The sequence below is a fragment of the Argiope bruennichi genome, chromosome 8 (genome assembly GCF_947563725.1).
Source record: "Argiope bruennichi chromosome 8, qqArgBrue1.1, whole genome shotgun sequence".
In the NCBI taxonomy this organism is placed as follows: Eukaryota; Metazoa; Arthropoda; class Arachnida; order Araneae; family Araneidae; genus Argiope; species Argiope bruennichi.
The window spans coordinates 35,427,655-35,445,202 of NC_079158.1; the positions used below are offsets into that span (position 1 = coordinate 35,427,655).

At 30.3% G+C, this 17,548-nt stretch overlaps 1 protein-coding gene across 4 annotated transcripts in view; it reads right to left on the reverse strand.

The window, feature by feature from the left end:
- The window catches only part of LOC129980990 (unconventional myosin-X-like), a 197,687-nt gene that overhangs the window by 95,863 nt on the left and 84,276 nt on the right, over positions 1 to 17,548 (reverse strand). For all 4 annotated transcript variants that reach the window (XM_056091564.1, XM_056091563.1, XM_056091562.1 and 1 more), the window contains exon 2: positions 11,863 to 11,972. In XM_056091564.1, coding sequence (XP_055947539.1) covers positions 11,863 to 11,972 — 110 coding nt within the window. The remainder of the gene's footprint in view (positions 1 to 11,862; positions 11,973 to 17,548) is intronic.

The window sequence follows — 17,548 nt, forward strand, 5'->3', positions numbered from 1 at the left end:
TTATTTTATGAAAACATCACATAACACGCTTTTGTTGATCAAACAAATTAAAACTATTTGTTAGACATTAAATTTTGTTTTCATTAAATAGCAAGCAATTTTATTTTTTAAGTCGTCATTGTTCAGTTTAATAACATAACAAATTCTCATATAAATTTCTTTATGATGAGTAACTAATGTTTTTTGGATTCAAGCTGTGATTTTTTCCTTCAAATCACGCTAAAATTATTTTTACTCCTAGTATTGCTGCGATGGAGATTTTGGGAAGAAGATATTTTCTTTACCTTATCTTTTATAATTTTCCGTATATATTTCCATTTTGTAATAGTAATATTTTTTTTTGTTATATTCCGCATATATTTCCGTTTCATAACTTAATTTTTCATAATATATCCGTATCTCCATTGTCTTAAAAACCCTAATTTTGACCTAATTTCTGGAGCACTTCCAAAAATTCAGTAGCTGTAGAAGAATACGCTATCTTAAAGCAAAACAACAAAAAGATAGAAGAAAAACAATAAATTTCAAAACTTCGAAAAAACAAAAGTAGAATACAGAATCACCAGGGCTATTTTGGAACGGACTTAGCAATTTTTAACACCGGTCAGATGATTAGAGGGACACTGAAATTGGTACCTCTTCTCCTTACACTCCTCACTAGAAAGAGGATAAATAAATGTACTTAAGGCCCACAAACATGGTAGATTTTTCCGTGGAAACTTCCGTCTCAAACTGTAGGCCACTCTGACTGGAAGTTTAGTAAAGAACAATTAAGAGAAAAAATAGCCAATAATTCCCAAAAGAAATTCGAACATTCAAGCAGCATACTTTTTCATGAACAATCTTTCGTGAAAATTTATTTTTAATTGATAATTTATTTTTAATTGAAATAATTAATATTAAATTTAAATAATTTATATTAAATTAAACATTTTTATTTAATTGAATTTTAAATTTATTTTTAATGAAAACACTAAATACTCGCGGATAAACTCATCTTGGCTCATAATCCTACCAAAATAAAACGATGCTAAAGTCTCTACAAAAACACTTTTTCTAGACACATGGCAAACATGTCGGAGAAAATGGAACTGAAACAAACTAGAAAAGAAAATGTATCAAGAGCAAAAAGAATGAAACTGTTCGAATCTACTCCCACTCAGAAGCGGCTACACCTTCATGTTACACAAAGAGCACACTAGTCCTCCTCCTTCAGAAAATAGCGAACAATGCAAAAATATTTTATTCTTCATCGAAAGTAAACATTTTCCCAAGATCAATTAAAGCAATTGGTTGTAAATCTTTAAAGGGCGCGTTTACAAAATGCCTAAGTATCAAAATGATCGATTAATCGTTCTCAAAAACATTATTTTATATCATTCAAAAGAATGAATTGAAATTGAAAAACACGTCGAGATATTAAAGGTTATGACGCAAACTAAATGAAATAGATGAATCATAATTCAGTGTTGAATATGACATAAATAATTTAATATACATGCCAATTTGTTAAAACTTTATGTATGATTCAAGCACTTTCACATTTTCATGATAAAAGTTAATTCAATACACAGACAAAAAAATAAAGGTAGATTTGTATGCCGAGAATATTCGGTTTTCATGAAATGTTTGAGCTTTTGCTCTGAATTTGATGGTAGTTATTCATTCTTTTCAACCTCAAACAAATTTCAAACGTTAAAATAAATAAGTTGAATAATGGATAACACATGAAAAGAATTCAATAGCTTTAGCAATAAAAATAATGAATTCACATAAGTCGAAGTCACGTGACTGAAGTAACTGACCATATAATCTAATTGTATATTGCCTTGTATTGTGCAATAAAGTCAGGCTCTTTTTTCCTCTAACTGTAAGAAGCGGAATGAATTTCAAAATTAAACTGGCGCGCCTCTCTTACTCTGCACATATTCTCAAACATTGGTCACCTAGTCATCAGAACTTCTTGCAGATATATTAGATCTAACGTAATATATACAAATTACCAAATAGATATTTCCAAAGAATTTTAATTAATCAAAGCAAATGTTTTCAACCCTTATTTAAAGTTATTTAGCTGGGCTTTATTATTGACTAAATATATATAAGCGAAATAATTTTATTTAAAAGATCACAACACGATGTTGATCAAGCAAATTAACAGTAATTGTTAGACATTTTAAAAGAATGTTTCATTAACAAGCCATTTTTTGATTATTTTTTTTAAGTCATCGTTGCTCAGTTTACATCATAATAAATTTCCACATACATTTTTGTAATGAGGAAGGATTTCAGTGTTTTTGTATTCATGCTGAAAAAAGACCCCCCCCTCCCCTTTTTTTCTTAACTAAAAAAAAAAATTGTATGCTGAGATTATAGGAATGATATGCCAGAAGTATTAAGCAAGTTTTCAAAAAAAATGGTATTTACGGCGGTGTTTTCTTTTTTTTTTTTTGTAGTTATTCATAATTTTTCATTTTATGTCCGTAACTCCGTAGTTTTCACTTAATTATTATGGATTACTTAGCAACTATGGAAATTCCGTAGTTACTAAGTTGGAGAGTACGTCTGTATCATGTGAACTTGAGCCGATTCGATCGAGTAATGGATGGAAAAGGAGTAGAAAACTAGTTAAAGTGTAATTTAGTGTAAAGTCATTAATCATTTTCAGTTAGTACAACATTATCTTTAAAGTCTGATGTTAAAAGATTCCTACAAGTCTTTAGACTAATCATTCACATTTAAATGTTTACAAAAAAAAAACCAGAATGAATTTAATGACGTTAAATAGTGAATTTTAGTGTCATAAAATAAAACGGGGTTGGTAACCTATCGCAATATATGTTCACTCAATTTGGGATTTTACATGCGCAGACAGCAGATGATTCGAAAATCTAAATCCTAAGTCAAACATTTTTTTTTCTCCTGACAACTTGCATGAAAATGAGAAGAGGGATCAAATAATTCTTGAAGTGTGCCAAACTCATTTTAAAGGCAAAATAGCTTTCTATTATATCAGTAGATGTACAAACACAAAAACAACCTAATCCCACTAATTCAAATCGCGAACTCGCGACAGAATCCACTCAAAACGTCCCATCAATTCAAGTCACCCACCAACGTAACACCCTTTTTCAAAAGGTGCCGGATTACAGATCTCCGATCGTAAGCCATTAAAAAAAAAATCCACCCCCGCTGATATATCGGGGGGAGAAGTAACAAATAAAAAAGATAACAAAATAAAAACCAAAATAAAAAACACGCCTCCGGCGTCGTTCGGAGAGAAGACAGATTAGAATTAGAATCGAACCCAGAAACATGACATCACCTCCAGGGATGGAAAAGACATTTTTTAAAGGAACAGGCGGCCAGAACATGAGATTTTTCCCAACGACAACAAGGAGAAAGAGGCAAAAGTCGAAATGCATACCTTTCTTTCCCGGATGAAGAGTTGGATCCAAGCCCCCACAAAAGGCTTCCCATCACCCCCCACCCTCTTCCCCACTTTTTGGAGGCAGCCATTTTCAGGGGACGGGCGTCTGCCCGAGATCGATACGCCCTCACACTAGAAATAGGGGTTGAACGAACGCAACGGAGACGCGCCGTTGTTCCAGATCCAGAGACAGTATTGAACGTATATCGGTCAAGACCCATTCAAGAGCTATCTTCGAGTTTTTGGCGTCACTGGGAATTGGAAACTAAGATTGCGATGCGAAATTGAGTCCTCAGAAAAGCAACCAACGTATTTTATTATGTATTGGATAAAGGCAAGATTCATTCTCTACATCTTGGGTGAAAACTGGTTCGGAAATTTACACAAATCTAACACTACTTTAACTGAATATTCCGCGTTTAATGCGTATAATGTCATGAAATTAATTTTTATTCAATTTGAAGATATCAAAACATCAATTGGTAATGAAGAGCGTTCGATTAAATTATATTTTTAGACGTTAGTTGAAATACTATTTAGTAAAGTTAAGAATTGGGAGTCTTCCAAAATTACTTTATTTAAAACAGAAAGTAGACTGGATGGTAGAGAAATTTGCTGCGTGCCAGGTCATGTATTCATGTTTTCCGACAATGTAATTGTTCTTTCTACAGAACATTTCAACTTAATGTTTGAGGAAACAACTAATAAACAACATTCAGAACTTTGCCTACCTCTTAATTCATTAAAATGTGCAACAAAAAAAAAGCAATAAAGGCATAAACCAAAACATATTTGTATAAAATTAGATAAATTTTAGGGCCAATGGTAGAGATACTGGAGGCCATTTTGATTAGCTTTGAAATGACAATGTTTGAAAACTGGAACACCATCTGTAAATTGTATCCTGCAACAAGCATGACTAAAAAAACGCTTCGCTTTCAGAAGTTAATTTTAATTTACCATAAAAAGAGAACATTTTCAAATCATTAAAATGAGATCTTCGAGATTGAAAAATGCTTTTAAATGAAATTCAGAATTTAAAAGATTAATTTAGAAAATATTTGTACACCCTTTATTAAGAAAGATTCACAAATGTAACTTAATTTCACATTACGAAAGAATTAATTTTATATCATACAAATTTTTTAATTATTTAAATACTTCTAAATATACATTTTTAATACCCAAGTATTCTGAAACTTTCATGCTTTTTGGAAAATAATAATAGCATGATTGTTGTCATTTATTTCATATTCATTCCATTCAGAAGGAAACTAATGAATTCAAACCGAAAGCAACATTTCCACTTTTTCTATGAAATTTGAATCAGAAGTGCTTTAGTGCTGGAGATGTAAAAAAATATTGATTGCAACTTTCCAGAAAATAAAGTAAAAAGTCTAAAGTGCGAAAGAAAATGTGTTAAAAAGGCAGACATTAATTAGAATTTTAGACTTAATTTATCAAAATTAATTAATAAATTACGTTTTTTCATATTCTTTCGATAAAAACAGAGACAAAAGATCTCTACGTTCGTTACTAAATAAACAAAGCGAAGGTAAAATGGCAAAGGAGGGAGAAAAGTTATAAATATTATACACCGAGAATTCTATTTTCATACAAAAACAGATGAACAGTTTAGGTTACAATAGATCATTCAGACGTTGCGTGCAGAGTAAGAAAGAAAACCCATTCTGAGCAGTGCCTTTTATTAAGGAAACGTGCCAAAGAAAACAGCCTTTTGTAAGAGGAAAAAATAAAAATCAATGAAACAAATTAGATGTGCACGCCAAAATATTCATGGTTAATTATTTTAATGCATGTCTTATTCATAACACGCTAAACTAAATTCACCCTAAAAAAAGCAGCATAGTTATTTTGTACCTACGTTTTGTAGCGTTTACAGAGCTTTGTAGCTTTGACATTCAAACTCAAAAAAAAACTCCCTTTTAGTTACAAATCATAAGACAATAAAAGTTATTATAATCGAACAGTAAGATAAACCGGTAATAAAACATCAGATAAAAATTATAATTATATGTAAGAAATATTAAAGGACAGTTATTTTCCATGGTTTACAAAAAATTTCTTATACAAGGTAATTCAAAATGAATATAACGATTACAAATGGCTCTAACTATTTAATGAAAAGGAATTTATCGATAAGATTAACACATAATGTAGACGGAACTTCAAAAGTTTGTATACATATGTCATAAATGTTCTATGTGACTTCCCTTGGTCACACGGGCAATATCAAGGCAGTAGTCCATTTCACGCATACATTCCGAGACATATCTGCAGTCACCGACGCAAGCGAATTACAATTGTTCTTCAGTTGTTTTGGGCATGGGAAATTTTGAGGTTCCGTCTATATTCTGTGTTAATCTTATCGATAAATTCTTTTTCATTAAATAGTTAAAGCCGTTTGTAATTGCTATATTCATTTTAAATTATCCTGTATTTTTATCTATAGGTTAAAAGGTTCACTGACCAAAATATTTTATTTTGATACCTACATGACTGACTATATTATACATAAACACGAACACTCAAGAACAACATATACAAGAATACAAATGAAAAGCTGCTACCAGAATTCTGACAGAGCACAAAAAGAGAAGTTTAAGCAGAAAAAGTATCTCAAGGGTGTTTTATATTTAAAACTATTTCATAACTAAGATACAGAAATAGTAAGTCCGTTATAGGCCTTTAGACAATATATGTTGTATACTTCATTTTCCCTTCCATAACTTCAAAATCAAATATTAGTTTGATTATTTTTAATTTCGTTAATAGGAACTTTTTAAGGAACATATTACAAATAAAATAACAAAATAATTAAAAGCAATTCACTTTCAACAGAGTTGATTTTTGCATCCGATATATAAAACCCATAAAATTGAAAGAAAAAAACAAAATGGAAAAGAAATTAATAACACAAATGATTCTAAATGTCTAATACAATTTTGTCAGAATAACTGATTCTCAAACCAGTCGGTCAATTAAAAAATAAGCAAAAAAAAGAAATTTGTAAATGGATCTGAAAATATGAAGAAACGTTTAAGAATAATATTCCAAAATTTAAACGATTCTTGTTTTTAATTTAAATAAGTTCGAATATACGGCCTTTGCAAATTAAATGAAAGAAAAATATTAAGACAGTTTCAAAAAATCGCAAAGAAAAAAAAAAAATCTCGATGACGAAACAATTTCTTGCCTATTTAATAATTCAGCCCTATTAAAAAATAAAATAATACTATATAAATTACTTTAATTCGTAAATCTGACTTAATGTCATAATCAAATTATTAATCTATATTTCACTGAATGTAAGGGTAAAGAATTCAAAATAAATCTAAAAAAAAGAATTTGAAACTAAAGAAGTAACTTCCCTCTCTAGATATGTTACTGGGGTGTTAACACCTCTTCAAAGAAAGTTTTTTTTTTGGGGGGGGGATGAGTAGATAATTAAAGTGAAATGAAAAATGTAATTTCAAAAATCCTAAAATTAATAAATAACAACATCATAAAGTTACAAAAAAAAAAACATGTCCTTTTATGTCATTTTAATGTCCTTTTAACCCTTTCTAGGGCCGTGGGAAGTATGCTTCCCACCAAATTTATCAATCTTTGTATGAAATTATGTAGGTTGGCATAAGTTCTGACAGTTTTTTTTAGAAAGATAGAAACTTAGATGCTTCAGCTCTTTATCTCACACAAAATGATGTGTCTTGATTTGTTACTTAATTATTAATTAACAAAATTAATTAATTAATCAAATTAAATTTATCTAATAAGCTAAATGAATCCACTTTCTTATTCTAATTTCAAGCCTAAAAATATTTAAACGTATATAACTAGAAAGAAACGGCCCTTTAAAGGGTTAAACTAAAATTTAAATTTTTGATGTATATTTTAAGAGGATTAAAATGTAAAACATTTCTAAGAAACAGAGTATAACTATACAAAATTGAAATACCTTAACAGACGTGAAATCAATGCATAGATATTAGAGAAAAGCATTATAAAAAAAAAAAGAACAGGGGAATAAAAATTTTTAAAAACAAAACTCAGATAACAGAAAATAGACTATAAAACCCATAACTCTCATTTATGTAATTTATTTATTTATTTTTTAAATTGCGCAGAATTTAGGTATTTAATAATCAGAGCAATAAAGCTATGCATTCATTTGTCCAATCGACGGAAAATAACAAGGGAGAACAATTCCAACGTGCATAGATGCACAAACTATGTCATTTAAAGAGATGCAGTCCTTCGGCCTTCCTGCGAGAAACCAATTTAAATTAGTTTGATTATAGTTCGTGTGATATCTGAAGCTTCCTTTTCTCCATGAGCAATTAATGTGAAACTAGAAGTACTTTCACAAGTATTCTTTAATTCTCTGAACTGAAACCTGAAAATTCAGTCAGTTCATCATAGAACAAAGTCTCTTTGTGACCTATCTTCATATGTTCAGTTTATATTCTCATCGTTGCATTTACTTATAGCTCCAGACAATTATGTTATTGAATACCTCGTGACAATAATCCTCCGTCTTACCAATCACAAGGTAAAAAATTTATCGACCTCATGCCGAAATATGGCTTAAAATGAAAAAAATAAATAAATAATTATGAAAATTTTATAGCAACGAAAGCATGATATCATCACTGTTTAAGAGCGGCTTTAAATCCCCTCATTGGCCACAAAAACTGTAATTTTGCTGTAGATTTTTTTTTTTATTCATATATTTTTCCTCTGCTTATTTCTTAGATTCTTCTTTATACTGAAAATGCACTGTCCGATCAAATATAAACCTTATCAAATTGGTTCCCTTCCCTTGGTACCCTTATTTATTAATACTAATTTTCTGAACTTAAGTAATGTTTAAAGAAAATACTATAAACCAAAATAATATGTGAATAATTCATGAATAAACGCAGCGCCTTCTTAAAAAAATAATGTAGTTATTTTTAGTCTTTAAATAATAAAAAAATTTAAAAAAAGATTTAAAAATTAATGAGGATTTATAGACAATAGTACCTGGGAGACAACACTTCGCTCTGCATTTTATTTTAATATAAAATCGTGTTTTTCTGAGAAAATATTTAAATACGAATCACATACTGATAACATATGAATATTTTTCAACCCTACCTACATAAGAACTGGTCATTTAAATAAAAAAAAAATCATAAATGCACTTACTTTAACATGTTATTCGAAACAATCCGATATAGTACAGTATTCATTTTACAGTTTATCTAGCATTACTTATATTTTTGAACTTGTACTCAGTTTTACCATGTTGCTATATGACATTGTCAGCATGACAGCAGATAGAAAAAGACTAAGAGTTAGTTATAAAAAAGTTTGTGTGTGTCCAATCGCGTTTTTTCCCCAGGAAAGACACCTATTTAGATACACTTAAAAAACGAAACCTTATCTAAATATAAAATTTGATCCAAATCATTAGAGCTGTTTCCGAGATACACGAAATAAATTCACATATATACAAGAATTCTCGTTTAAAGTGTTAAGAATTTCAATACCTTTCATATTGTGTTTAGAACCATCATAAAAATAGTAAAATTAAACTCAAAATTGTTAATTATATTCTGTATATCAAGTACAAAGTAGTAGTACAAACATGTCAAAAAACCAAATGCAAAAATTCCAATATTTTATAAAAGTACTATGAAAGGTGAAGTTAGAAATTCTAAAAATTATTATCTTAAAATTTTCTTTAGTATAATAAATTTCTAAATAGTATAAAACTGCATTTTCAGAAAATACGCATTGATGAAAATACAGAAAACGAAAATGCATAAGCAGACAGCTGATAAATGGAATCCGTAATATTCCCTATCCAATTCTCAAGAATTCGCTCACGTCTTTACAACAAAGATGTCGCCAAGGGATAATCCGGCTTCATAAGTATTTCAATAACCCTGCTTCGCATAGAAATTCAATGTCTCGGTTCAACACTGAATGCATCGCTTTTAATACAAAGTTTGAATACTTCGCGTCGGCATCTTCAAGGAAACCTAAGTCGATTCAAAGCGGTTAGTAACAAATGAATGCATTTTAGCAATCCTTTTCGATACGAAAACTTATCTGATCATTTTAATCGAATAAGTAATTCCTGGTAATAGCTTTTATGGCGTATTTTAAATTCGCAGTCATTTTCTACTAGTTGTCGATAAGCAAAACGAAAGTGAAAATTTGCAGCGGTGCGAGGAAGTTAAAAATGTTATTAGTGGATTCTTTTTATTGTTGTATTCAATATGGTGAAAGAAATGACTTTTTATTATTCAAAAGATAAACAAAAATATTTATTAATTAAATATATATATAACTAAATTGATACTGAACCGCCAAAGCGCAGGTTCTTAAAACCCAGTATACACAAGTAAAATCCTTGGCCGTAAAAAGAGGGACTTGACTCCAAAAAACTCTTTACTAGTGTTCATTTCAAGATCACGAGACTTTTCGACGATTGTATTTCGGTAAGCGGTGGTACGCCGAAAGATGAGCGATCATTACACCTCCAATTCCGCAATAATCTGAATTCGCCCTATTGCTAAATGTAAACTCTCCCTTTCACCTTTCCTCTCTGCCCTATTTTGATTAAATAAACGCATCCTGACGCATGCACAAAAGCACGATGGGTTTTCGAATCCTAGAACGAACAATAATCAATATATATCAACAACAATAATCAATATATCAATATATCAAGCAACAAACACATTCATACACATAAAGTGAAAAAGTGATGACACCGGCAAGAGTATAGCAACGCTCCAGTCCATATCCCCGCTATCCCAAAGGTCTAAGTCTTGCCATGTCATGTCAAGTCAAAAGCCATGTCAGCCAGGTCACCAATAAGCGATAACATTTTATTTGGATCATGCGGCCTTCTATTCGGGATAGCAGTTGTCTTTATACGAAGAGAATCTAATTCGTACAAAAAATAAAATTTCAGAAATGGAGAAATATTTCTAATATAGCGTTATGCGAAGATGATAAAAAGTCCCAAAATAAAATCTAAAACGTGGTTTTAAAGCTAAAAAAGGCGTGCGAAAATTTCACCTCCATATCCAGCTTTTTTATTAAGGTACAAAGTGTAAATAAACTAAATATTCTAAATTTTAAGAAGGCTAAGAGTTTTCAATGCTGGCTATGAAGTTTTATTTGTGAATTAACGATTTTTGCATAAAGAAGTGCTTTTACTACGTTAAAAATAATAGTTCCAACAACGACGGTGACGAATGACATGTAAACTTGCCTATAAGTTTTCAATGGCACTTTTAAGATATAACAGATATACAAGAGGAACCAAAAATGTATTCCTAGTATTGATTTTTGTATTAAAAAAAATATCTCTTAAGAATAATCACTTAATAATATTGATGATTTGTCAGATTTATGGTATTAAAGAGGAGAGTTTTTCTCCCAAAATCTCCGACAAACCATAAGTAAAATATTAATGTATTAACAAAAATGTTGCTTTTCGAAGTTTTACTTTTTTTCAGGCATTTATTATATTGGTAGATTTGTTACCGATTCCGTCTTCAAGGATCGTTTTGTTATACGAGATTGACCTTAAAGTTCCTTTGAAGGTCCTCATTAGTCCAGAATCATCATTTTGGTATCTTAGACATTTTTTTTTTTTTTCAATTAAGGGAAGAGATGAAAATCACTCGGCTCTATCGGCTCTAAGCCAAGTTCTCAATAAAGGAGGGCAAGGACGTAAGTTTATTGCAATAGATCTTGTTCAAAGACTTGACCAACTGTTTTTGAATGAAAAGGGGGATATTGTTACGACAAGCAACGAGCTGACTGATCAAATATCAAAATTACGACTTTGGAGGGTGAATTTTTAGGCATGCCTCTATTTCTTTTTTTATTAAAGAAAACTTTAAAAATTTTCGTACTAATCAGAAACTTCAAAAGAAAGTTAAGTCCCAACTCGCATCACAGGCGGCAATATTCTTCAAAGAGGAAGATGGAAACTTTGTCTAGGGTATGATAAAAGCCAGAATTTCCACGGCGATTATGTCAAAAAGTAACATAACTTTTGGTACCAATTTTTATGATCCATCGGAGGTAGAGGGGGGGGGGATCAAAAATAATCCTCGTACATTTGTGGCAAAATAAATTCAACATCCAATTCTAAACATATCACTTTCAATCAGAAATTATAAACTAATACATTTTCTTATTTAAAGATCAAATTATCCTTTCCTTATGCAAGTATTGGTGCAATGATAGACCAATGATACATGAAGGAACATCCAGACTTTCACATTAAATATCTTCCACATTTCCGCCCTCGCTAAATTATGCAAATTTTATCGTCAAACTTACCTTGCAGCAGTGGATATAAATTTTAAATAACTAAAATAAAGCAATGAAAAGGATACGTAGATGTGATCTCTCTTGTACCGTGTCTTGAGATTAGTGTTGATTCCCTGCTCGTCAATGTCACTGATCACAGTCATGTCCGGCACGCCATCCTCCGGCAGACAGCCACCTGTGGAAGAAAAAAAGAAAATTACAATTCCCACGCCTATGCAGACACTTCTTACACGCCCATTGGTCACACACAAAGAAAAAGGTTACTCTAAAGATTAAAACAAGGATGACCGATCACATGAAGAATGAAATGCAGTGTTTCATTTATGTGCCGATGAAATGAAAGTCTTAATGTAGTACATCCTCGTGACGTCATAGTCACATGAGAAACGTAATTATCCACATTCATTTAAACACAGATTCCTATACTAACTTATGACATTACATTCATCTCCTCTAACAAAATTCATAATGGATTTCAAAATGGGCAAGAAATTACACAGATCTATTGAACAGAATCACATAGGTTAAGCATCGTGTTAATGCACTAAATTTCAGATTTACATACAAGTAATTAGTACATTTATTGATTATAAATTACAAAACGGCAGATACATATTAACTATAATTTGAACAAAATAAATAAATCGTGAAGAAATGTTCAATATAAAATAAAAAATTACAATAAAATATATTTGGTTTTAGTATCGGAATCACCAAAATCTACTTTATATAGATAAAAAAGATAAATCGAAAAATATCATGTTTATATAACATGCATTATACTGAATTTATTTTATTTCCCCTCACATACATTGTTTGGAATCAATCATTCTTTTCTTAATGTATTCACCTTAAATGTAATATTGATGGCATTTCAAAATTATATCGCTTCATATAAGATTCATAAACTAGCATAAGATTAAATTAATTTTTAATTATTCAGAGATAGTTTGACATTCCACTCAGAAAAAAAAAATACTAAATATAGTTACTTACATGCATGTAACCATTACTATATTTGCAAAAGGAATTTTAAAAATCGTATGATAAATTAACAGAAAATAGATAATTGTTTATATTTTATTATGGTATAAAAATCATTCAGAGAAGAGTTTTTAAAGTTTTCTGAAAATACGCTCACATTGGATTTTCAAGACTACATATTTTTCACACTTCTTAAACCCCAAACGTTAATTCGTTTCAAAAATTTTCAGTCTTCTCTCTGTAATCAGATATTATTTTATATAAATTCAAAAAAAAAATTATTTAGGTTGGTAAAAACGATAAACCAGAAAACCGAATGGATTTCTTTGTTTCTTCTATACTTATACATAAAGCTTAATGTGTGCGTGTGTGTGTGCGTGTGCGTGTGTGTGTGTGTGTTGGCGTTCTACAGAAAAAACATTTGACCTACAGCTACCAAATTTGGTACATGTATACCTTAGAGGTCGGGAATGTGCACCTGGGGTCCCTTTTTTTGAATTTTTAATTAGAATTTTAATTATTAATTAACTTTCCCACCAAAAAAATCTTCATTTCCCCACCGCCAAATGAGTAAGGCTTCAGTTCTTTTTCCCAGGCTAAAGAGGATAGGCTTAAGAAATCTTCGGCAGATTAAGCTCCCGCCAATGATATTGTTCAATTTCGACAAAAATCATACTAATTAAATGTCATCTTGTCAGATAAAAAATTTTTAAGCAAAAATTCAAAGACTACTTGGAAAAAGACCTATAAAATAAAATCGACTAGAATAATCTGCATATCAGCTAACATTAAACTATGGCAACTGGAATTAGTTTTTAAATATTAACATCTATTTGAAGCTATTAAAATGAAAAGGATTCTAAAAAATTAAAGTATCATTTTTCCATACGAATATGTAATTCCTTTCCTAGTAGACGCAAGTGAGAAATTTTCAGTATGGAAGGGGTGAAAAAAAGGGGAAAAAAATCTTTATAAGAGTGATCACAGACAGTTTAGGAGAGATAATAATTTGCATCAACGAATAATTTTGGAAAAAAATAATCTTCATTTTATAATCTACTTAGGTCGAAAGAATATGCTTGTAAAAAAGCTTTACCTGGTAAAATATTAAAAAAAATTCTAACAAGAATAAATACATCAAAATTTAAAAAACAAAACTGCTCAATGAAACAAATTAATTTGAATAGTAGTTCTTACCAAGATAAACAATGAAAAAGCAAAAACTATAATTAAGCTTAATAGAAGTAATAAACTGGCACCACGAATTTATTGGAAATCAAAACCGACACAAAACAAATCGGATACTTTCCTAGTAATTGGCTTTATTTGCTTTACTTTTCCCTCCATCATTAAGAATAAATAAGATTCATTTAATTAAGAAATCCTATTTGTCTGGAGTCATTGAAGAGACTGCGAGTTGCAGGGGATTAAACCGCCTTAAATAGATAGCAATAGCACAGATGTTTGTACAGATTTTATGTGATTTCAACAACAAAATCGCTACTGTAATATTTTGGCGGTACTAAATTACTTTTACTTATACGAAGAATACAAAAAAGACCATATTGAATCAACAAAACATTTGAAGTTTCAGACATTCTTCAGTTCGGAAAACACATTACTGGAATTATATCTGTCTGTCTGTGAACACAATTAGCCAGAAGCGCTTTCAGCTGGATGGATGAAATTTAACTACATTCAATTTGCAAATTTCTATCAAAATTGGGAAAGAAATCCGTTAAGAGGAAGTTGTCTAAGTGAATACACGATAACACGAATATGAAATTTGGCATGTAGTTTCGTGACTTTATCTTGCTTTCAATAAGTGTTGGAAAACAGGCGTCCAGAATACATATTAACTTGTACTTATGTATTAATCGCACCCGGCGACTAACAGCCAAAGAATACACTTCAATAGGCTCTTTTGTAACTATCGTTCACCAATGGTATGCAGTAAATAATTCATAAATACAATTACTAAAATATATATATGAAAATTTTGGGCAGACCATTATTTCTGGTTTTAATCAATATTATCCGCATTAGGCATATTAGTCTGAATTGGTCCACTGAAAATGCTGATTGTGTTCGATTTGAATCAAATTTCCTATTTATAACGATATTTGCGCATCCCTCATTCATCGTCTTAGATTCCCTCAGCTATTTTTCCTCATCAAATTGTGATAGGCTTTGAAATCATAGCTTTTCGCCTATTCTGCGCATTATGCGTTCCTAATGAAATCGAGTCTAGTGACATCACAATGAATTTAAAAGTGCAAGATTTTAGGAGATCTATTTTCAAATTAAATGTTGCCTTTCTCGATACAAAAACTTGACTTTGATTCCTTATGCAGACTGCACAGATAATAAGCAGAATATTTCTTCTTTCATTTTCAACATTGGAAGTTTAAAAAAAAAAAAAAAAAAAACTTACGCAATGAAATATTTGATAAAACATTGAAGACGGTTTGAATTTCCAAGCAGAAATGAAATCTATTGTTGAAAATCATGAATTTTTTTAAAATGAAAAATTAAATCAGTATCATTAAAAAAATTGCATTTTTAAACACAAAATTTTTTTGTGAGAGTGTGTGCAACAATATTTTTGTAAATTACCGCGACAAAACGCAAAATTACATTTGATTTTTTTTATTTGTTAATTATTTTTTTAAATTATTCCTAGGTACTCCTCTAATTTATATTTGTATTAACCCCTTAACTGTTTCATTTTCTTTACTATCTAATAAGATGACACCTTCTATTTTGGGAATATTTTCTTATTTTGATTCAAATAGAAATCCATTGCATACCTGACTTATCTATGTATTTGAAGTAATTTTAATATTGAATTATAATCATCATGAATGGCTTATTTTTTTGCTTGCAACTATCAAAATTCGATAAATCGATGCACGTATGGCACTCGGGCAAAACAGTTAAGTGGTTAAAGTCGGTATTTTGCGTCAAATATTTTGACCTGTTAAGTATCAATACACATATTTTCTTTTATTAGTAGTAAAAATAGAAATAACAGTGCACGTAGTGTTGTTAAAAATCAAGCCATTCATATTATCTTTTCCGTGCAATTGAATTAAAAAAAGTAGATATTAATTTAAATGCCCTTTCTATATATCATCCTACTTGTGATGTTCCCATGAAGGTTATTCAATACAGCATCAATATCATAATATTTCTTAACATATCTAACACAATGACATTCCCATGCAATTGCACAGTCACATGACATAACTTTACATGTTGGGTTGGGTTGGGTTGGGTTGTTTGGGTTTATTGATAGGAGAGCCATTCATTGGCTTAACTGTGCCAAACTAAATGATGCCATATTTCTGTCCATGTAAAATGTCTAAACCATTATCAATTTAATAATTCGAAAGTTAAAAAGCTTGTAGATGTTCTTGGAATGTCGATAAAATCAATATTAGGACAGGGGCATAGTATAAAATGGAAAACCAACTAAATCTAAAACTTTACATGCCAAACATCTAATTGCATAATAATTGTTTCAAGTAAAAAATTATACATTAATCTTAAATGTCCTCTGCCATCTAAAAACTAATTAAATGCTTATAATCCTTTGTAGGTATCATCCGACAGTTAAATTTATTAAAAAACAATGCAATTACTTTGATTAACAAATTTTGAATGCTAACCAAAGTAATTGCATTCTATATTGTATCTCATCGCCAGTAACGTAATCTCAGTAAAAGCCAATCTATATTGTTTCAATAAAAAATTGTATTGTGTGTTTTAAACCTATAGTATGTTCCCCAATATCCCCGTAATGGTTGGCACCAACGAAGGGCTAAAGATTAAAACCATTCGAAGGGCTATAGATTAAATAAAGCATATTTCAATAGAAGCTTCGCGTTTCTTTATACCAAATTCTATACCACAGTTGATAAATACTGAGCACACTTAAAATATTATATTCCCCTTCGTTTTTTAAATATTCTAATTTTAGATCGCTAACTACAGTTCTTTATTTCCCCATCACTAAAGGAATTGAAACTGATAGCGTATGCTAAAATAAATCCTTTCCTTGCCTCACTTTTATAAAGTAGCACCACAAATTAACCCAACATTGAAAACAAAATATTGTTTGTTACATTTTTGCTTTCAAAACGAGCCATATTATAAAATAAATAACAAATTCACAATACAGGACAGATCACATCACTGTCCACGAAACAATTTAACAAAAAAAATTACATTATAAATTATGCTCATCAAGGAAGTAGATACTAAAAAAGCCATTACAGCCACAGAATAACAACCAAAAACACCCACATTCGAGAAAATAATGCATACCTTTTATGCGGTCACTTCGGCTCACATTTGGAACAGAAATGGGGGGAGGTATGAGATGACCATCGTTTACGTGCGATAATGGGCTTCAGCGAGAAATCTTTGTGGACAAGAGCCAATTTCTGAATTCTAATATTCATAAAAGGTCAATTTTAGCCGCTCGTAAAACTCGGGTCTTTTCCAGACTCGTTTGATTTATGCATTTTCTACATTCTATTTTTGAGGAAGGAACGTAACTTTTGACAGTTTCTTTTCTCTCCTTTTCAAAACGAAAAATTTATGATAGAAACTAATAATATGGATTTCGGATTTTGCAAAACAAGCCACAAGTATAGCAAGAGATCTTACAAAGCGATTTGAAAAAGCTTACTACGGTGCTTTTTATCCATATTATTCTAAATATGTCATTTCAATGACGACTTTTAAATTTATAAATAAGAT